We start from the raw sequence: 22683 nt of genomic DNA on the forward strand, positions 1-22683 counted from the left end.
ATTCAGTGTTGACCTCTTCCTCCTCTTAGAAATACTCTCTTCCCTATGCTTCTTCTTTTTCTTCATAAATTTATTTATTTATTGGCTGCGTTGGGTCTTCACTGCCACGCACGGGCTTTCTCTAGTTGCCGTGAGTGGGGGCTACTCTTCCGTTGCAGTGCGCTGGCTTCTCATTGCAGTGGTTTCTCTTGTTGTGGAGCACAGGCTCTAGGCACGTGGGCTTCAGTAGTGGTGGCTCAAGGGCTCAATAGTTGTGGCTCGCCGGCTCTAGAGCACAGGCTCAGTAGTTGTGGCACATGGGCTTTGTTGCTCTGTGGCATGTGAGATCTTCCTGGACCAGAGCTCAAACCCCTGTCCCCTGCATTGGCAGGCAGATTCTTAACCACTGTGCCACCAGGGAAGCCCCCTCTTCCCTATGCTTCTATGAGCCACGCTTTTCTGGTTTTCTTCCAGTACTTCCCAGTCTCCTTTGCTGGATCATTCCTTACCCAGCCAGTAGATGCGGAGCTCCTCATGGTTCAGTCCAAGGATCACTCCTCTTACTCCTTGTTCTTCTCTTCCTCAGGGATCACATCCATGTGCACGTTTTCAACAGCCACCAAATACAGAGAAGGCTAACAAACTTGAATCTTCAGGCCAGCCTTGGTCCAAAAAATATGTTCAACTACATAGTTGGCATTTCTTTTTATTTATTTATTTATTTATTTATTTATTATTTTTTGACTGCATTGGGTCTTCATTGCTGTGGGTCTTTGTTGCTGAGCACGGGCTTTCTCTAGTTGCGGCGAGCAAGGGTTACTCTCGTTGTGGTGTGCTGACTTCTCAGGTGGCCTCTGCTGTTGCAGAGAAGGGCTCTAGGCACATAGGCTTCAGTAGTTGTGGCACATGGGCTCAGTAGTTGTGGTGCACGGGCTTAGTTGCTCCCAGGCATGTGGGATATTCCCAGACCAGGGACTGAACCCATGTCCCCTGCACTGGCAGGCAGATTCTTAACCATTGTGCCACCAGGTAAGTCCCAGTTGGCATTTCTTTTTGATGTGTTGAATGCTTCTCAAATTCAGTATGTCTTAAATGGAACTCCTGATTTTCTTCCCTGCCCTGTCCCTTCATCCACACCAAACTTGGATCTCCTCTAATTTTCCTTAACAAGTGAATGGCAGATACCACCATCTTTCCAGCTGTGCAAGTTAGAAACCCAAGAGTCATCCTCAACCTCTCCCTCTCCCTCACCTCTCTATCCAACCTGTTACCAGGTCCTGCTGATTTTACGCCCCAAATGCATGGAGATGACTGCCATCATCTAGGACCTGGACCCTTGCCACCACCTCCCAACTGGTCTTCCTGCCTCCTTTCTTACCTGCCTGCAACCTGATCCCCACTTGCAACCAGAGTGATCATTTCAACACATAAATCTGATCCTACCATCCTTGCACCGGAAACACTCCAATTACTTCCCATTGTATTTAGAACAAAGACAAAACTCCCTCATGCAGGACCTGGCCCCGCCCACCTCCCCAGACACCTTCACCTCAATCCCCCACTCCAGCCACGCCAGCCTTCTCAGCTCCTCACACTCTCCATGCTCCCTACCCCCCAAAAGCCCTTGCACATGCTCTCCCCTCTGCCTGAAGTGTTCTTCATTACATCTTCCAACAGACCTCAGCTCCAGCACTGCTTCCTCAGAAAAGCCTTTTCTGACTCCCCTAAAAGTCAGTGTCCCTGACTCTTGGGACCTTCAAAGCCTTCTGCCTGTGTTTTTAGTGCATAATGTAAGAGAGCAAGTCTCAGCCAACCTATTCAGATCCCTCTGGGAGCCTGTGTATGGAAGCAGCCCAGCTCCCCTTCTCTTCCCTCCTCTGCCCTCCCCTGCCTTCACTTACCGATGGGATGAGGGAGTAATGGAGGAAGAGCTCCATGTTCACTGAGGTGGCGCAAGTGCCATTTAGCTGCCTGATCCTGAAAAACAACCACAACACACATTCACGTCATCAGTCACTGCTGTGGTCATTGACCCTTCAGCCTTGAGCATCACTGTCAGGGATTTGGCTTGGAGCCCACTGAGATCATCTGACCTTTTTTAACATGAGTTTCTGCGTCAGTGCCACTCACCTGTGATGTGTCTTCCCTAAGTGGATTAGTCTTCTTTCATATCTCTTTCTCCAGCTTAATTATCTATACAACTGCCCTACTAACTGGATCTAACTCCTTTTTTTTTTTTTTTTTTTTGGCACACGGGCTTAGTTGCTCCGCGGCATGTGGGATCTTCCTGGAGCTGGGATCGAACCCGTGACCTCTGCATTGTCAGGCGGATTCTTAACCACTGCGCCACCTAGGAAGCCCTTTTTTTTAATTTTTTTTTTTTTTTTTTTTTTTTTTTTTTTTTTTTTTGGCACACGGGCTTAGTTGCTCCGTGGCATGTGGGATCTTCCTGGAGCAGGGATCGAACCCGTGTCCTCTGCATTGGCAGGCGGATTCTCAACCACTGCGCCACCTAGGAAGCCCGTCCGTTTCTTGATGACATAGTCAAGGACAGATTCAGGTTCCTTGGAGCCCAAAGCTTACATTATTTGGATGTCCTTTTCAAATAAAACTACAAAAATATCTTATCTTTTCATATTTTAAGGAAAACATATCACCATGTAAACACTTAACCAAGTTACCTCCCACCCTCCCAGAGCCTTGGTAGGGTCCTGTGCAAGTGAGGGGCCCTGAGACTTAAGCTTCACTGACTTCACAGGAAACCAGCCTTTGGACATGGTTTTTCGTAACCAGAGGTCAAGAAGCATCTGCTCACCCTGATTCACTGCTGGGCTACTGGGGCAGGACAGCGGTCACCTGGACGACAGTCTGTGGACTCTGTCCTCTCCAGACCTCACAGACTGCAGGAAGGGGCTGCTGGGGTCTCATGTCTGGAACACATGACAGCAGTTTCCTGGCCTCTCTTTGAGAGGGACCTGCTCCTTTCTGGGCTCCCGTCACACTTTGCTCTCTCTGCTCTGACTTGCACTGCACCACCTCAGCACGCGCTCACCCTCCAGATCCTTGCTCACTCTGGGCCCCACTCCAGCAGCATCCATCTAGTCATCCCCCGGGCTTCCTTCCCGGCCATCTCCCACTTTTCCCTCGAAGTCTCAGGGAAGAGCACTCCTCTGGGAATCCATGAGCATACTCCCTCGAAAACTTTTTAAACTCTAGTACTCCATGGTGATGTCTAAACATAGGAACGAGACATCCTAGAAGTGGTGGGGGGAGATGGGGGTGATTCATGCTGTCAGGAATGTGGTAGAACTATAAAAGTTAGAATTCTGTTTTTAGGAAGGTAAATTGAGCACATACATCAGTCTCCTTGTCCTATAAAACCCTTCAAAATAACAGAAAAGATTTTTTTTTAAAGAAAGAAAAAAAAACTGGGACTTCCCTGGTGGCACAGTGGTTAAGAATCTACCTGCCAGTGCAGGGGACATGGGTTCCATCCCTGGTCCGGGAAGATCCCACATGCCGCGGAGCAACTAAGCCTGTGAGCCACAGCTACTGAGCCTGGGCTCCAGAGCCCGTGAGCCACAACTACTGAGCTCACGTGCGGCAACTACCGAAGCCCACGTGCCTAGATCCCATGCTCCGCAACAAGAGAAGCCACCACACTGAGAAGTCCACGCACTGCAATGAAGTGTAGCCCCCGCTTGCCACAACTAGAGAAAGTCTGCGCACAGCAATGAAGACCCAATGCAGCAAGAAAGAAAGAAAGAAAGAAAGAAAGAAAGAAAGAAAGAAAGAAAGAAAGAAAGAAAGAAAGAAAGAAAGAAAGAAAGGAAGGAAGGAAGGAAGGAAGGAAGGAAGGAAGGAAGGAAGGAAGGAAGGAAGGAAGGAAGGAAGGAAGGAAGGAGGGAAGGAAGGAAGGAAGCGAGCCATATTTGAAAACAAGAAAGGAATCTATCAGGGACACAGAAACTACTAGAAGACGCTGAATGATGGAGAGCAGTTAGGACTTTCTCTTTTTTGCTGATCAAAGAGAAGAAGCATCAGACAGCGTGGCTACCGACTATGACCACAGAAGAAGTGCTCTACACTCCTATGCAAGAGGCGGATGCAGGCGGGGGCTGCCGACAGACCACAGAATGATGAGTTGGGGTCTCACAGAGACCCAAGAGTCCTCCCACCCTGCTGACCAGCAAGGGCAACAGGGTTGACCACTCTGGGAGTAGTATACATGGGTCACAGAGAGAAAGGCAGTGCCCCAGATCATAGGTGGCACCTTGGAAGGTCCAGGTGCTTTTCAGATGTAGGTCAGCTGCTGAGGTACCCCATCTAGCAGGACACCCCACCTCCATCCCACTGCACTGAAAGCACGCCTTAGTATTAGCTGTGGCAGCAGCTGCCACCCATCCCCAAACAAATATCCCAGTGGAACCTGCATCACAAAGACAAGCACTCAACCCAGAACCATCGAACATGAGGAAAGATTACACCACAAAAGAGAGCCAAAAATTCAACAGATAGAGGAGTTTACTCCTAAGGAAACAAAGTTAATACAGAACCTCTCTGAGATAAGGAGTAAAGGAAATTCTCCACAAGAAGATGAACCTAGGAGGAAGCAGAAGGGTGCAAAAAGCCACAGAAAGCAAAGAAATTAGCAAAAACTTCCCATTACTCCTGAGCACAGGACTTCAGAAACACAAAGACTCAAAAAGACCTGATCTGAAAGAAATACTGGAGGAAATTCTCAAGTAAGAAGAAAAATAAATCTAGGAGGAAGGGGAAGAATTTAAAAGTAGTAACAAACAGAGAAATTAAGAAGACATATTGCTAAATATCTAGATAAGTAATTATTGTGAAATGAAATGTTTGAAATGTTTGAAATGCCCATTTGGAGTTGAGACACCAGATGATAGCCCACACGGGAAGGAGGAGAGGTGGGAAGGAGGAGAGGTGGGAAGGAGGAGAGGTGGGAAGGAGGAGAGGTGGGAAGGAGGAGAGGTGGGAAGGAGGAGAGGTGGGTAGGAACAGGTGTGGATACCAAGGGAAGTGAAATGACGACCAAGTTCTTGGCACGTTCAGAAGGATGACGTAGAAACCTATTTTTTCTTTCTGGGCTTTATAAGTAAAATATAAGTCTAAGTATGTTAAAAATCCACAGTTAGCGACCAGAAGGATATAAATAGAAAGTAAATCAATGTATTAAAAAGTGTATATGAAGGAATGAAAATTCAATCACTCCAGCAAACTACAGGGAGAGAAAAAAATGAAAGAGAAAATAATGAAATAAAGATTACAATGAAAACACCACGAGAACAAAACTGTCCAAAGAATAGTAAGCCACCAACAAATAAGAAATACAAATATTCAATAAATTCCTAAAATTTCAACTAGTAATAAAAGGAGAAATTAAGATGAAATGCTGTCTTACCTACCAAAGTGGGAATTATTAACAACACTACCCAGCATTACTGAAAGTTAAGACAAGTTGGTATTCATTTACTGGTAATCAGAAATATAAGGAGGTGTAAACATTCTGAGGATTCACTTTGCAGTATATACCAAGAACCTTTAAATACGGCAACTCCATTTCTAGGAATTCTACTTCTAAAAAATACACTAATGAAATAATCAGAGAGGTGCCTGAAGACAGGTACTAGAATGCTAAGATTCTCACTGTTCCTCCCTCCTTCATACGTGTGTATAACATTTTAAATGTAATATATGTTCCTTGTAAAACATTCAAAATATTTACAAATGTATAAAGTAGTAACTAAAAGCCCCTTCTCCTTCCATAATTATGTGTGTTTATACCTGTAGTTTCAAGCAAAAGTGGGATCAGACCAAAACTTGATTTCTTCATTTAATCAATAAGGGAAAGGGAATTCATTTCATATAGAAAGGCGGTTTCTCATGTCAGGATATACAGACCCACAGAACTCTTTCGCCAGGGTGAGTCTGCCTGCACAGATTCACTGCTGGGCCTGTCTTTTGCGTGGAGGGCGGAGCTGAGAGATAGGCTGGCAGCAGCTAGAAACAGGTGCGCTCAGGGAGAGCGGAGAGTGTAGCTCTCTAAACCAGGGGTCCATAGCTATGCTTCCACTCCAGCCGTGAGCAGGTGAAGCAGGCACTGGAGTCCACCCAAGTTAGAAGGCCACTGAGACCCTCTTCTTGGTCTCTGAGACTAATGCTGCTTCCTAGCGTGTCCAGGGCTGGAAGGGCAGATCTATTGAGGGGTGAACAGCTTTTACAGGGCAGCAGCAAAACAGCACCCCCGAATGCAGACAGTCCGATTTCCCCTGATGATAGCTTGGAACTGTGTTTATGATACACTGTTAAGTGGAAAAAAAATTATAAGACAATATGATCCCAAGTTGTGAAGAGTGGTCATCTCTGAGTAGTAAGATTCGCGTTTGTTCTACTTTTTTTAAATGATTTTCTTGAATTTTGCAAGGGTAATACACAGATGTATTGCTTGAGAGCTCCTTAGAACAGTGCTTGACACAAAGCAGAGAGCAATAAACACATATTGAATGAATGAATGAATGGGTTGCTTTTATAATCAGGGAAAAGACTGGATTTTATGCCAAAGCAATAAAACACCTTTCTGAAGGGAAGTTGCCCAGGAATCCGCATAAAATGAAAAAAATAAAGATTTGTTCTATGATAGGGTATAAATTACAAATCTTTCATTATTTAAAAAATATTGAAAATAAAAAGCTATGAGGAGGGACTTCCCGGGTGGTGCAGTGGTCAGGAATCCGCCTGCCAATGCAGGGGACACGGGTTTGATCCCTGGTCTGGGAAGATCCCACATGCCGCGGAGCAACTAAGCCCATGTGCCATAGCTACTGAGCCTGTGCTCTAGAGCCTGCGAGCCACAACTATTGAGCCCATGTGCCACAACTACTGAAGCCTGCACCCCTAGAGCCCGTGCTCCACAGCAAGAGAAGCCCATGCACTACAACGAAGAGTAGCCCCCACTCACCGCAACTAGAGAAAGCCTGCACACAGCAACAAAGACCCAACACAGTCAATAAATAAATGAACAAATAAATAAATAAATATTAAAAATAAAAGCTATGAGGATGAAACAAGCAATAACACACAGCTGATGCCTCTAGAGCAAGAGTCATCTGCATTTCCAACTCCTTTCTCTAACACCCCCACACTGCCTGCCTGCTGGGGTTGGTGGGGTGTCTCTGTGTTCCCACAATCCTGCTTCCTTTGGTCCTAACATTACCACTCTATAGTCATAAATTAAACATATCATAATAGCTTTTTTTGGGGGGCGGGGGTACACCAAGTTCAATCATCTGTTTTTATACACACATCCCCGTATTCCCTCCCTTCCTTGACTCCCCCACCTCGAGTCCCCCCCACCCTCCCCGCCCCAGTCCTCTAAGGCATCTTCCATCCTCGAGTTGGACTCCCTTTGTTATACATCAACTTCCCACTGACTATTTTACAGTTGGTAGTATATATGTGTCTGTGCTACTCTCTCGCTTCGTCTCAGTTTCCCCTTCACCCCCCGCCCCCTCCCATACCTCGAGTTCTCCAGTCCATTCTCTGTATCTGCATCCTTGTTCTTGTCACTGAGTTCATCAGTACCATTTTTAGATTCCGTATATGTGAGTTAGCATACAATATTTGTCCTTCTCTTTCTGACTTACTTCACTGTGTATGACAGATTGTAGTTCTATCCACCTCATGACATATAGCTCCATCTCATCCCTTTTTATAGCTGAGTAATATTCCATTGTATATATATGCCACATCTTCTGTATCCATTCATTTGTTGATGGGCATTTAGGTTGCTTCCATGTCCTGGCTATTGTAAATAGTGCTGCAATAAACATGATGGTACAAGTTTCTTTTGGGATTATGGTTTTCTTTGGGTATATGCCCAGGAGTGGGATTACTGGATCATATGGTAGTTCTATTTGTAGTTTTTTAAGGAACCTCCAAATTGTTTTCCATAGTGGCTGGACCAACTTACAGTCCCACCAACAGTGCAGGAGAGTTCCCTTTTCTCCACACCCTCTCCAACATTTGTGGTTTCCAGACTTTGTGATGATGGCCATTCTGATTGGTGTGAGGTGATACCTCATTGTGGCTTTGACTTGCGTTTCTCTGATGATTAGTGATGTTGAGCATCTTTTCATGTGTTTGTTAGCCATCTGTATGTCTTCTTTGAAGAAATGTCTACTTAGGTCTTCTGCCCATTTGTGGATTGGGTTATTTGCTTTTTTGGTATTAAGCTTCATGAGCTGCTTGTATATTTTGGAGGTTAATCCTTTGTCCGTTGTTTCATAGGCAATTATTTTTTCCCATTCTGAGGGTTGCCTTTTAGTCTTGTTTATGGTTTCTTTTGCTGTGCAAAAGCTTTTAAGTTTCATGAGGTCCCATTTGTTTATTCTTGATTTTATTTCCATGATTCTAGGAGGTGGGTCAAAAAGGATCTTGCTTTGATGGATGTCAAAGAGTGTTCTGCCTATGTTTTCCTCTAGGAGTTTTATAGTGTTTGGCCTTACATGTAGGTCTTTAATCCATTTGGAGTTTATTTTTGTGTATGGTGTTAGGAAGTGTTCTAATTTCATTCTTTTACATGTAGCTGTCCAATTTTCCCAGCACCACTTATTGAAGAGGCTGTCTTTTTTCCATTGTATATTCGTGCCTCCTTTGTCAAAGATAAGGTGCCCATATGTGTTTGGGCTTACTTCTGAGTTCTCTATTCTATTCCATTGATCTTCCTTTCTATTTTTGTGCCAGTACCATACTGTCTTGATCACTATGGCCTTGTAGTATAGTTTGAAGTCAGGAAGCCTGATTCCACCAACTCCATTTTTCCTTCTCAAGATTGCTTTGGCTGATAATAGCTTTTTTTAAAAACATTTTTTGGCTGCACTGCGCAGCACGTGGGATCTTAGTTCCCTGACCAAGGATCGAACCTGAGCCTCCTACATTGGAAGCATGGAGTCTTAACAACCGGACCACCAGGGAAGTCCCAATGATAGCTTTTATTGATTGATGTGACTTTATTGTGTGTCACTATGTCCTAGGAATCCTGCTATTTTACACTATCTTATTTAATCTTTAGAAGAATCTTGTGAAGTAGACTGTATTACCTCCTTTTCAAAATGAGGAACTGAAGCCAGAAAAGGTTTCCTAACGTGCCCAAGAGGTGGTGAGGCTAGGAGGCAAGGTCCCCTGCATGTCACCATCCTCCCAGCCCCCACTGCTGGCTCACGTGGCTCCTTGGAGCTCCTAGGGTTTGCTGACCTTCTGGGCTGTGGCTGACTCATCTCTGATCCCAAGTCCAGCCCAGCGCCTGGCACAGACAGGATCAGGGCACGTCTGTTAAATTCCATGGGAACTTCCCTCAGGAAGTCGAGGCCCAGAGAGGGCCAGTAAGCAGAAAACATGACGAAGCCCAGGCCTACTTCAGGTCCAGCTCAAGGGGCTCAGTAAGCAGGACACTGATCTGGTTCTCACTGCTGAGTGCAGAGAAGGGTTGGGAAGGAGGAGGGGGTGTGTGTGGCGTGAGTGTGTACGTGCACGCACGCACGCGTGCCCATCCATGGGTTGCCTCCAGCAGTGCAGCAGCCTGTGCGCTGGGGTGTCTGATCCTGGGCCAGCCCCGCCCTGTCTTTGTGAATCCTCTCAATCCTCTAACACACAGCTTCCCCGCGGCCCTGCCTTTGAGCTGGAGGTGGATGTAACAGTGTGCTCAGGCTGACTTGGCCCGCTTGGGACTGTCACATTATCAGGAATTTTGCAAGCCAGTTGTTAAACATCACCATTGGTAAAAATTAAATTATACAAATGTATAATTAAATAAGTTATTAAAAAGAAAGGTAGTAAAGCCTCAGAACCCATCACTTCCTAATTACTTTGCTACCTTTTGCTATGATTTATTCTCTAGAGGTTATTTACATCTGTTATATCTGAACAATGAAAACTCTGTGTTATGGTTTGTGCTACTACCGTGCCTCTCTTCACACCTCCATGTCGCGTCCTTAGCTTGAAATCAGCCATGCTGGGAGTACTTACACCAGGGAAATGAGAGAGCACTACAAACCAGGCTTTGGTTTACTGTTCTGCAGACTGTCTAGAAAGTAACAAAGAAAATGTTAAGAAGGTAGATTAAATTTAAACACATGTTATGTTTGTAGCCATTACATCGTGAATAGCAAAAAAAAAAAAAAAAAAAAGGAAATATTCTTCTAGAATTTAAAACTCTTATCCCATTTATCCAAAAAGTAGTTTCCAGCAATTGACAAATGAGTGAAGTTCTGACTTACACCTTGTCTCCACTGTTTAATGTTTGTCTTACTCATTAATGTCAATAAAAATATCAACCAACATTCATGTCAAAAATATGCTCACGGGTCAACGGCAGGTTGGCTACAGACACAAGAGTTTGGGAAAAATCAATGAAAGCGTTCTGTGAGGTTTACTTGGCTCTGTGCAATCGGCAGGAAAGATCAATGTATATTTTATTGTTTGTAAATTGTGTGTGATAATCTATTCTATCAGTACAATTTATATTAAACTTATGTACATATATGCATAGTTTTTTCAGGGAGCCAGTTACTACACATTTCCTGGCACAGCACTGGGCAGATGAGACCCTGGCTCTGGGCGTGGTCAGGAATGAGGATGGCTAAGTTTGGAGACCTACGTCAATATAAACTATGCGTTAGGGGAAAGACAAGTTTAGTAGAGAGAATACAGGAGGGGGCCAGTGCCTCGCCCTATGCTCTTCTCCCAAAGCTCTGCAGTATGAGGGGGTTGGACCAGATCAGTGTTTTTATGTTTTTTGACTACAAGTCAAATACACATTATAGCCATAACCTAGTTCAGATATATGTGTTCGCAAAACAAGTTTTCATAAAACAATACCCTTAATATGGTCTCTGGTACCTTTAATTCGATTCAACTCTATTCATTTTGTTCTTTCCATCCCATTTTGTAAAATGCTGGTCATAAACACAAAACTAATTTTACAACCCACTAATGGGTATCAACCAGCTGTTTGGAAAAAAAAAGACTTGCCTATGAGTTGACTGCTAGGGTAGGGGCTGTGCACCCCTGAAGGCCTCTGACTCCTGACACCTTCAGCAAGTATTGGTCTTTGCACTGCAGCTTTCCCCAAACACGAGGCCTTGCTCTGATGGAGAGACAGCAGGTGAGGCCATTTGGAACCGTTAGCTCAGGCCCTACCGCCTTTCTGGAGCGGCTGCACTCGCCTCTTTGCTCACCCCCTGATGCCAGAGTCGCCTGGAAAGGCCCCTCCGCCCTCCCCCAGACGGAGCCTGCGGTGCCTTCTGGCGCACATTCCGTCTGCTTCTTGCTACAGGTGCATTTTTCATGCCTAGTCTCTCACTTTTAGACTGGGCTTTTCAAAAGCAAGAAATGTGCTTCATTCAATTTTGAACTCCCACCATCCCCCACCCAACCCCACCCCCAGTTTCTGACTCGGGACCAGACGCATAACAAATCCAAGTAAGTGCTGAATGAATGAGTGAAAAGGGGAGAAGGAAGGGGAGGACGTGGGAGGGAGAGAGGGAGACAACTGTGTACTCTGCGTGCTGGGCGAGCACACAGCTGAGCTGCACCCTGTCCCCATCTGTGATGTGAGACACGCCGGTCCACCCCTGGCCACGGACTCACAGACTCCCCACCTGGTCACTCAAAGGCTCTGGGACCCAAGGCCATGGGTGGTGTGAATGCCCCCAGGACCCTCCCCCAGTCCCCCACACACGGGCGGCCACAAAGCCTCATCTGGGCACTTCCAGTGGTGGGAATCCTCTCCCTCCAGGGACGCCCCTTCCACCTCACCGAGTCGGGGGGCCCAGAGGGAAAAGCGCTGGACCGGGGAGTGAGCCCCACGCCACCCACCATCAGCTGTGTGCCCGTGAGCGGCCTTGCCCCTCTCTGGGCCTTACTCGTCTCATCCTGAAAACGGATCTAATACTCCCTTGCAGGCTGCCGCGAGGGTTAGACACAGTAAGAGTCCAGCGCCCACCTTGGTGCTTAGGCAGTATGGACCTTCCCCATCCATTCCCTGCTTTTGGACCAAAGAAAAGGATTTTCCTTTGTTGAGCTGGAAGGGGACTCTCACTGGCTGTTTCTACCTCCTCACGTGCCAGACCCCATCTGCTCCTCTGTCCCCAGAGCCTCTGGGACGGCCCTCTCCAGACTGAGCACCTCCCCAGCCTCAATCCAGTGCACGTCACGAGCAGCTGGCCTGGCATTCCTGGCCTCCTGCTAGGTGAGGGGGTGTCTGGGACTCCCCCGCCCTGGGCCCCTGCCCACACAGTGGACTGAAGTCCTTCACCTGGTTAACCAATAGCCAGAGCACTGTGACCAGTGTCCTGCTCCATGCCGCGGGTGGCGGGGGGGGGAAGGGTTGCGAGCACAGCACTCTTGCCCAGAATGGCCCTGCTGTCCTCCAGAGCCACCGGCCTCCTCTGGGGCTCTCACGTAAAGATGCCTGGCCAGGAAAAACCACTTTGAGGCCACTCGGTTCTACTGCTAAGTGCGTGGCTCCTTTAGCTCAGGGGGGCCCGTGGTCTCAGTTTGGTCACTTGTGAATTGAGAAGGTTGGACTGCTTGGGACTCAGCCCACAGTCGCAGCAGCCAGCCCACTGTGTGGAAAAGTCTTTTCATGCATCTGTGTCCCCCACTGGATGGGGAGCTCCTTGGGGGCAGGGACCGTCCTCATTCTTCTCATGTGCACAGCTTCTGGCCCAACATGTGGCAACAGCAGGTGCCCACTAATGTTTCCTAAATGGATAGATAGAAAGTTAACGTCTCTCAAGAGCCCACTGTGCACCAAGCTATACCTTAAGGGTTATGCTTTTATTAACTAATTTCAGCTTCACAACAGGCCTCTGAGAGGTACTATCATCACCCCATTTCACAGATGAGAAAACTGAGGCAACAGAAGATGAGGAAACTCGTCCAAGCTCACCCAGCCAGTGAGTGATGGAGCCAGGACTTGAACCCTGGCAATGCGGATGACCATGTATGTAATTTCCAGCTGTCACCTTCCACGACTCTTCAGTGAAATTTTCTGTTCCCACGGCTAGGACAATGTGAGTTCTCTCGGCACAAAGACGTGAGAATCGCAGGGACTTGTGAAGATTTGAGAGCGGATGTGTGTGCAGGTCATTGGTGCATGCATGGCTTTAAGAATGCTGTGGGGGAAAGCAAACTCCCTCTCAAGATGAAATCCATGATGAAATGGCAGGCTGTCTGAGGAGGGGAGGTGGGTGGGGGCGTCCAGGAGACTGGCCATGTGTTGACCACTGTTGGAGCTGGGTCATGGGAATAGGGGGTTCTTTATACTATTCGCTCTTCTCTTGTATAAATATGTACACATCATTAATAAAAAGTTTAAGTTTTTAAAATAAAATGAAGTCCACGACTATCACAGAACCCATGTAGGCTGCCACATTGCTGACAGTCCCTTCTGTTTTCTTCCCAGCTCCTCCATCCCCCTCAGGCTTCCCTCTGACAGCCTTCCCAGAAGGTTCCATATGTCTTTCTGTGCTTCTCTCTCTTATTGCCTATTGGTTTGTCCCTGTCACTTTCAGTGACTCTCTGAAAATCAGGGGAAGTTCTACAGTGAAAGACACATTGACATCCTGTTTTGATTGCATTTTTTCCCCCAGGGCCTCTGTCTTCTCTGTGTGTCCACATCTGTTTTCATCTCCTTTGCCCTGACTACTCCCATCCATTTGGACCTCACTTTACAGGTAGGAATTCTCAGCTCTGGTTAGTAACCTCCATCAGACAGCATGTATAGGTGGGTTTTCATGCCCTCGTAGGTCCTCAGAGCTGCCCAGAGGAGAAGCCTAGGATTTGGAGTCAGAGACCTTACAACCTGGGGTGAATCATTTCTCCTCCTGAAGCCTTGATTGCTTCATCTGTAGAATGGGTGTGATCTACTTCCCTAGATCATTAGAAAATGTGTATGAATGGTGCTTGGTTAACTGAGAAGCACCATGCTTGCTGGTCCTCAGGCCTGCTTCCACCTTCCCTACGACGGCCTCCCACAGATGCTATTCCACGAGGTGGGAGGATTCCAAGCAGCAGCCTGGCCCCCAGCAGACCCGGGGGCCCCTCCTGGGCAGGGGAGGCAGGGGACTGGCATCATGGAGAGACATAGGAGCCACAGTACCAAGGAGCAGGACACCCTGGCTGGGTGCCTGGCTCCACCACCCGCTGCTTAACTGACTCAGAGAGACAGAATCAGTTCAGTCAAGTTGGGAACAGAGCTCTCCCCCAGGGCAGAGGGGCTGGGAGATCTTCCCCTGTTCTGAGCAGGGCACTGCAGGAAATAACAGTGCTCTACAGTTTATAAAGCACTCTCATCCCCAGGGTCTCAATGGATCCTCAGAAAGCGCAGGTCAGAGGGAGCCTGTCACTTGTCCACAGTGGGATTCAAACACAGATGCTAATTTTCTTTTTTCTTTTTTTTTGGCACTGTTTGGCATGTGGGATCTTAGTTCCCCGACCAGGGATCCAATCCGCACCCCTTGCATTGGAAGGGCGGAGTCTTAGTCACTGTAACCACTGGACTGCCAGGGAAGTCCCCACAGGTGCTCATTTTAAGATGAGATTTTTTTAAAAAATATATTTATTTACTTATTTATTTATTTATTGGCTGTGTTGGGTCTTTGTTGCTGCACACAGGCTTTCTCTAGTTGCGGTGAGGCGGGCCTACTCTTTGTTGCGCTGCATGGGCCTCTCATTGTGGTGGCTTCTCTTGTTGCAGAGTATGGGCTCTAGGCGTGCGGGCTTTAGTAGTTGTGGCACATGGGCTCAGTAGTTGTGGCTCATGGGCTCTAGAGCACAGGCTCAGTAGTTGTGGTGCACGGGCTTAGTTACTCTGCGGCATGTGGGATCTTCCCTAAACCAGGGCTCGAACCCGTGTCCCCTGCACTGGCAGGCGGATTCTTAACCACTGCGCCACCAGGGAAGCCCAAGATGAGATACTGATTGACCTTCTGTGTCTGGCCTGTCTTTATTCCATCTTCTCCCAGTGCCTGCCTGTTTCCTCCTCTGTGTGACCAGATCTCTGTTTATTTTCCTTTGCCTTGACCTCACCCACTCAGTTTTGAGCTTACTGCACAGAGCAGAATAGTCTGCACCTGGGAGGTAGCCTCCTTTCAGAGGGAGTGTATGGGAGTGTTTTCACACGTCTGACACGGTCAGACAGAGTTACCATGCAAAAAACTGGTGACTGAAGAAGACAAAAGCTCATTTTTCTGCTCCCTACCATTCTTAACTGTCCAATAAAGCAACATTCACTTTCATTTCTTTCCACTTCATAAAATAACAATAATAATAGCTATCGTTCATTGAAGGTTTATCACATGCTGGACATTGGCCTATGTATGGTCTTTACAATTATTATCTCAATGTTTTCACAACCTATGCGGCATGGACTGTTATTCCAACTTCAAGGATAAAGGTTTCAGAGAGATGAAGTAAATACAGATCTTCTCAATTACAAAGCCCTCTTACCTCTGCTTTCAGAAGATCCTATCAAACTTACAGAGGGCTTGGGAAGACCATTCACAGCCCCACTCACAGAAACCTGGATTGCCTGCTAAGGGATATTCTTCCCACCCGTGATTATAAATGTAGTTATCACACAAGCCAGACGGGGCCACCCGCCACCTCACAGAGGAATCAGACAGCCAGAATTTGTCCCAGGCCCTTAGGCTTCCCCGCTAAGGTGAACTGGCCCAAGGCTGAACGCGCACTTAGAAATAAGGCCTTTGTTTAAAACACCTTAGATAGACTTTTTAAGTCTATTAAACACTGAAGCTCTTGAATGTAGAACTCTTTTGATCTTCATCTTAGTAGGAAATCACCCTTACATAAAACAGCAAGTTTAGTTGGACAGCTGGGTCAGTCTCTTGATATTCAGGTTACAACCCAACTTTGAAATTGAAAACAATTGTCTTTGTCTTGCAAATCTCTACAAAACCAGAAATGCATCTCTAGAAGCAACCCAAAGTCCACCTAGCCTTATCAATCCCCAAATCTCCCCTCTTCATCTCAAAATGCTTCTAGATACTGGGATGCCAGAAACAGAGCTGTACTGTGCTTAAGAAAAAGGACAATTTTAAATAGTAATTACTCTAGACCTCTGATAATAGGCAAATATACCCCAAAACTCCTTGGAGAAAACTTGAGTACTTTCTCTGTGCCTTTGTGATGCAGATTTTCTACCTCCATTTTCTCTGGGACCTAAGAAGCATTCTTTGAAAAGCAAACTTTTGGGAGAAGTTTCTCATCAGAAGCAGAAAAAAAAAGAACTATTTGGAAACTGGACTAATGAAAAATCTTAAATGTCCTCCCACAACTATTAGTAAAAAGCTTTAGCCACTTGAGCAGGTGAGAACTCCCAAAACAGTTTGAATCCAACTGTTCTTTTATAAGCTAGTGAGTTTTGTATTACTGTATGTGACTCATGGCTAAAATTTTAAAACAATAGCTATAAGGTCTCTGTTTGCATCTGTCTGTATGTTTATGTATGTTTATACATGCATGTTGTACACATGTGATATTTCTCTACCTCTGGGTGGTACTGCTGAAATTAATGTGTAAAAGAGCTCTATTTATTTGGGTTGAAGGACAAGTATTTGTAAGGACTGGGTATTCTAAAACTCTCATAAATATACAGATAACATATTATCTCTGATGCAAAATTTGTCACCAAGGAAAATAGCTTGGGATGATGGCTGACTTTGTCTAATGTCTCATTTAGGTTTTTGTGAATAGTCTAAACATAATTGTTGGGAGGAAGTGATTTAGATCGATGTAAGTGGGACAAGAGTTTTTAGGTGAACTTTCCAGCAATAAATATGTGCATGGTATTCCAACTAAAAATAGCTGCCAAAATCTTTCTGGTAACTTGAAATCTTAGTTTTTGCTAAGCTAAGTTAAATAATGGAATACTTAGATCATTTCCAAATAAGACGAAACAGTGAAACATTAATTACTGAACATAGGGTTTACTGATTCTTATCTTATTACAGAGAAACTAAAAATATTTGGGTTTATTAGTAAAGTTATTTTGTGCCACATTGAAAGACTGTACTAGGAAAAAGTGTATGCTTCAAAATTATGAAATGTATTCATAAATCTGCCAGTCTACAGAATTCTGGTGTAACAGTTCACAACTGCTTACTTCTTAGTTTTCACTAGAAGTTAAGGTTGCTAAGTGTTAAGAATTCTAATTAATATATGTAATTAAAACTACTAGAAATAATAAGGGAAACAACTCTGTATGCAAGGAAAGTAAGATGAATTTTGCCTAAGAAAAGATATGATGTATGGAGATGCATTTCTGCTGAAGGACATGAAAGTGATTTTATCCTAAAGTAAAGCTGGTTGTTTCAGAATGGGAAGGTGGAAAAAAAAGGACAAACTAAATGTATATAGAAAGTTGAAGAGGGAGAAAAAGAGAATTTTACATTGTGTAACCAAGCTGGCTAAAATTGAATTGTTATTATAAGTGTTTTCAAAATAAGCCTTAATATCAGAAGTGCACTTACGTAAAACTGGGACTTAATTTTCTTTCATCTGTTAAAAGGACAAAGTTTTATTGGACTATTGATCTTCTCCTGATAAGAAGTTGTGAAAGGTTTTTCTTTACCTCTTAAGTATTCTGTCTAGAAAGCAAAGCTTCTGTGTTTTATCAAAACAATTTCCTGTGCTTCATGTTGTCTTAATAAGGTCTTTATTTAAGAGAACTGAATCATTTCAATATTAAAAGAGCTAAGTTTTGCTCACAACTATGTAACCATCTCTATTTGCCTTTAAAATCTTTTATTGTCATTTTGGTTAAATAGATAACTATGTATTGTTTCATAACGTGATTCTTATTTAGTTGTGTCCAAACTTTTTGATATTCTTGGCAAACTTCCACAAATCAAACTCTAACTAAAGTTTTTCGACATGGAAGTAACTTTGGGATTTTCCAGAGAGCCCCTGGAACATCTCAAAAGAATTTTTCTCCTTAAAAACAGAGAGATAGAGGCTTATTGATGTGTTAAATTACACGGGAAGCATTGTCTAAGAAGTAACACTAAACCTTCTTTATGTAGTATTTATATAGGTATATAAGTATTCCAGAAATTGTATGAAATTCCTAAAATTCTGATATGTCTGGTATAATGTTAATCAGTCATAATTTTAGTTATAATCTTAAAATATTATCTGTTACAGAGATAACCAAATTTCTTTGTCAATCACATTGTAATGAACTCTAATCAAATCTTTAACCATGGCCATTTTTCAGTCTTTGTCATTTACAGAAGTTACTGTTTTACTCTGATGCTTTTGCAGAAGTATGTGCAAGTGTGCTTCAACTTCAAGGAGATTCAGGGAAAGACCTCTGGCAAGCACAGATTTCTGACAATGTTAAAATCATAAAACTGAATTGAGTAAGAATCTCCAGAACTGATGAAAAAACTGGATTCAAGCAGAACAAGAATTAATAACAGACTGAATGAACTGATGAGGATGATTATAATTTGTATAACTTTTTGTCTGAAACATGGTTGGTTCTCTAATGTTTTGTTTTTCCCGATTTCTTTCTTTAATGTTAAGGAAACTTTTTCTCTTAAGCTACCTATGACTTAGTGCAATTTGATAAAGTGTACCTTTGTGAATAAGGATGAAACAATTACTTTCTCTCTACCTGATCCCTCCAGAACTTGGAAGGTTAGTAAATGTTCTTTACAACAAAATATTTATTTGCATAAGTTAATTAGAATCTGTTCTTGTCACAGCACACAATTGGAAACATTGGTTATATTATCAAAGCTTTGGTTGGAATGTCAGATTTGAGAAAATTCATAGAATCAGATAAGACAGCTTTAAGTAATTAAGGTTGACTTTATAGAATCAATAAAGCCCCTTGGAAAAACAGCCTGGTACCTTGCTTTCAGGGTTCCTGACAGTCTTACCAGGTGAGTAAGGAAAGTCACTTCCTGGCAGGTACCAGATACTTGGGGGACCTCAAGAAAAGAGGAATTAACCCAAATCTATAAGCATTATAGGCAAAGTCTGATGGAAAGTCTTTGACTTCGCTTCCTGGCCTCAAGATGCTTTTAATAGTTCAGTCTGAAATTCCTTATGAAAAGCCAGCAAAGATTTAAAAGAGCCTGTATAGTCAATTGCTATTCTTGTCACACTTATGCAAATAATTGGGTCAAGTTTATTGAAATTAGACATTGTGTGAACAAATTAGTCTTCATTTGGCTATCTTTGATAGAAATAAGGGTGATTTTAGAAAAATTATGTTTCAGTAGAAACTATAATACACACTTGTAGATACAGAGTCTAGTTCTGTTAATTGTCTTTGAGGTTTTGTTTTCTACCTGTAAACTGGACTGGATCCTGAATTCTAGTTTCCTCAAATATCTGGCTACAAATCTCCAAACTAATGTTTCCAATTTTCTCCCACCCTTTTGACTTGGAATCACTGAAAACAAAAGCTGTCCTTTTCCCTGAAACCCTCTAAACTGAATGTGAATGGCTCAATATAAACTTCAGAGAAATCACCATACCAGCTCATGTTTAGACATCATTTCTGCCCGTTGCTTTGTGGGCCACTCAGAAAGTATAACTGAACACCTAATGACATCATCAGAGACATTCAAACTGCAAAAGATGTTTCAGCCCTAACATACAGAAATCTTCATGACTGGCTGCCTCCTGGGCTCAGTAAATAGTTTAGAATCTTCTCCAACCATTAAGCTTTGGTTTTCTTCTGTTTCCATAGAAATGCCTCTTATTAAATACCTGACCGCTTGCACCATCCAGGCCTAACTCTGGGAGCCCACCTGCAGGACCACCTCCTGAAATGAGACACAACTGTTTAACTGAACTGACCTATTGTCAATACTGAGACAGGTTCAATGAGATATGGAGCAATTTGTCAACTCAGCTTCTGGACTGTGAAACTTGTTTGGAGTTTCAAAGGCGGGATGAAGGGGGGCAGAATTTATCACCCCAAGATATGCCACTTTGGCATAAGGATTATTTTAAGATGGTTATTTTTAAGAAACTGCAGACACAGGGGAAGCTCTGAAAATGGAGCTTTTGTACGAGACATTTACATGTATACGGGAAATCTCTATTTGTACGTGTGTCTTCCTCACTGCACCAGGAATGATAGATAAGGTAGACAAGGTAAGATGACCTTATCTCTAGAAACTCTTTATCAATGTAGAAAACAATCATTTAAATCTACATAACAACCTTACGCTTGTTTACTGTGCTTTTCCTGATACCCTCCTATAACATCACCCCCAACATCATCTTTTGTCTTTAGCTGAAGATGGTAATTTAGGGTGACAGCTTCAGTCACTTGGGGTAGTTACTCTGTTTTCCTGAGTATTTCCCATGTATACAGAGATATACATGTTATTAAACTTCTGTTTGGTTTTCTCCTGTTAATCTTTTTATTATGGGGGTGTCTCAGTCAAGAACCTAGAAGGGTAGAGGGAAAATTATTTTTCCTTCCCCACAATAACATCCCTTAACAATCTAAACGGAGAACAGTATGACACCAGAAAGCAATGGTTCTAATTTTTGTTTTATTTTTGAGCAGCCTTTTTAGTTCTGGGATCATTTAAGATGATGTGTTTAAGTTTATATGTTTGAGTGAGAATGCTTAATTCCTGACATCTAGATGGGACTTTACAGCTCTCAAAGTACTTTCACATTCTTTTCTCATATGATCTTCACAAAGCTGTGGGTTAGGTAGGACAGGGGTTATTACACCTGATTAATAGATGAGGGAAATGAGGCTTTAAGATTTGTTAGACACTATAGAGCCAGGACTCAAGACAGGTCCTCTAACACCGTATCTGGGCTCTTCCCACTGCACTCTGTGGCTCCAAACTGAAGACGAGCAGGAACTGATTCACTGGCCCAGGAACCTATCCATGGTTCCTTCCTCTGTGCCAGCTGCCTACAGATTAGCTAAAAACCATGCCCTCCTCCCAGTTCTGTGAATCACCATAGCAAAGAAGACAGTTGCCAGGTTTCATAAAAAACTAAAAATAGAACTACCGTATGACCCTGCAATTCCCCTCCTAGGTATATATCAGAAAATAACAAAAATACTAATTTGAAAAGATACATGCACCCCAAAGTTCATAGCAGCACTATTCACAATAGCCAAGATATGGAAGCAACCTAAGTATCCATCAACAGATGAATGGATACAGAAGATGTGGTACATATAGACAATGGAATACTACTCAGCCATAAAAAGAATGAAATTTTACCAGTTGCAGCAACATGGATGGATTTGGAGGGTATTCACCTAAAAATTGTGAATCATTGTACACCTGTAACTAATATTATACATCAACGATACTTCAATTAAAAAAAGAAGAAAGTTGTCAGGAACATGCAGTTGTCCAGCATGACTTGTCTTAAGCCTTCTTCTAATAACTCACCTTGCATTTGGCGAAAGCATCTCGGTAGAAAAGCACTGCCTGCAGCTCTAGTGAGCAATCTGCTTCTCTGGATTGTTCTCTGCACTCCTCTGTCCTCTTGGTGATGGCTGCTTCTGATATTCTGATGTTTTGCCCAGTTCCCTTCATAGAATCCAAAAAAAAAAACCTCAGTGAAAAGGCAAACATCCAGTCAAATATTTACCAGAGAAACGACAGCAAGTGGGTGGACTCCTTCCTTGTTTGGGAACACTACTGGCTATTCTTCTGCTCTTCTGCCCTTCCCATGCTTTCTCACGCAAAAGCAGGAACTGCCCGCCTATTTTCTCTCTCCAAGACTCTTGCTGTCTCTTTTAGCACCCACTGGCTGTGGGCACTGGCTCCTTGAGCTCCTGGAGCTTTGCCCAGCAGTTGAGGCCTCTTCAGCTAGCTGTAAGAATGATTATAGGCAATAAAGTAGGACTCTGCCTCAAGGCAATAAACTAGGAAACTGGGACCACTAGCTTCAGTATTCTCCTTGGAAACAAGGCCATTTGCCGGGAGAAGGGGCTGGAGACAAGTTGAAAACTGAACCCCATCCATGTGGTGGAACCAGGTCTCGCTGTCCACCAGGAATTCCCGCTCCCCTGCCATAAAGTGAAGCTGTTGCTGGCAAGGACCTGTCCAGCCAGGGGGCACACCCACCAGCCCACCTGGGAGTCTAGGAACAAACATGGGACCAAGACTATCAATGGAATATGAGCAGAAGTGATGTGTGTTACTTCTGAGCTAAGACAGTTAAGAAGCAAGTGTGTTTTTTCTACCTTCTCCTTCCCCTCCTGTTGGTTTAGGACTCAAAGGCCCTAAAGCCGGGGTCCCCAACCCCCAGGATCTAATGCCTGATGGTCTGAGGAGGAGTGGATGTAATGATAATTGGACTCAAGTGCACAATAAATGTAATGCGCTTGAATCATCACGAAACCAACCCCCACCCCCTAACGGTCCGTGGGAAAATTGTCTTCCACTAAACCAGTCCCTGGTGCCAAAAAGGTTGGGGGCCACTGCCATAAAGGAATGGGATGGAAGGAGCCTAGGTCCCTGAATCACCACGTAGAGGAAGCTGTCCTCCACACCAACTGTCCGTGAGCAAGCAATAAAGATCTATTGTAATAAGCCAGGAAAGTGCCAGCTTATTTGTTACAGCAGCTAATGTTGCCCTAGCTAACATAGC

The 22683-nt window shown here is 44.1% G+C and overlaps 1 protein-coding gene across 1 annotated transcript in view; it reads right to left on the bottom strand.

The window, feature by feature from the left end:
* LOC130844310 (stimulated by retinoic acid gene 6 protein-like) overlaps positions 1 to 22106 on the bottom strand; it is a 55022-nt gene extending 32916 nt beyond the window's left edge. Inside the window, 3 exon segments of the mRNA XM_057720617.1 lie at positions 1881 to 1956; positions 21477 to 21617; positions 22066 to 22106. Coding sequence (XP_057576600.1) covers positions 1881 to 1956; positions 21477 to 21617; positions 22066 to 22106 — 258 coding nt within the window.
* Between the last annotated feature and the right edge of the window lie 577 nt (positions 22107 to 22683).

The sequence above is a fragment of the Hippopotamus amphibius genome, chromosome 2, assembly GCF_030028045.1.
Source record: "Hippopotamus amphibius kiboko isolate mHipAmp2 chromosome 2, mHipAmp2.hap2, whole genome shotgun sequence".
NCBI classification, from domain to species: domain Eukaryota; kingdom Metazoa; phylum Chordata; class Mammalia; order Artiodactyla; family Hippopotamidae; genus Hippopotamus; species Hippopotamus amphibius.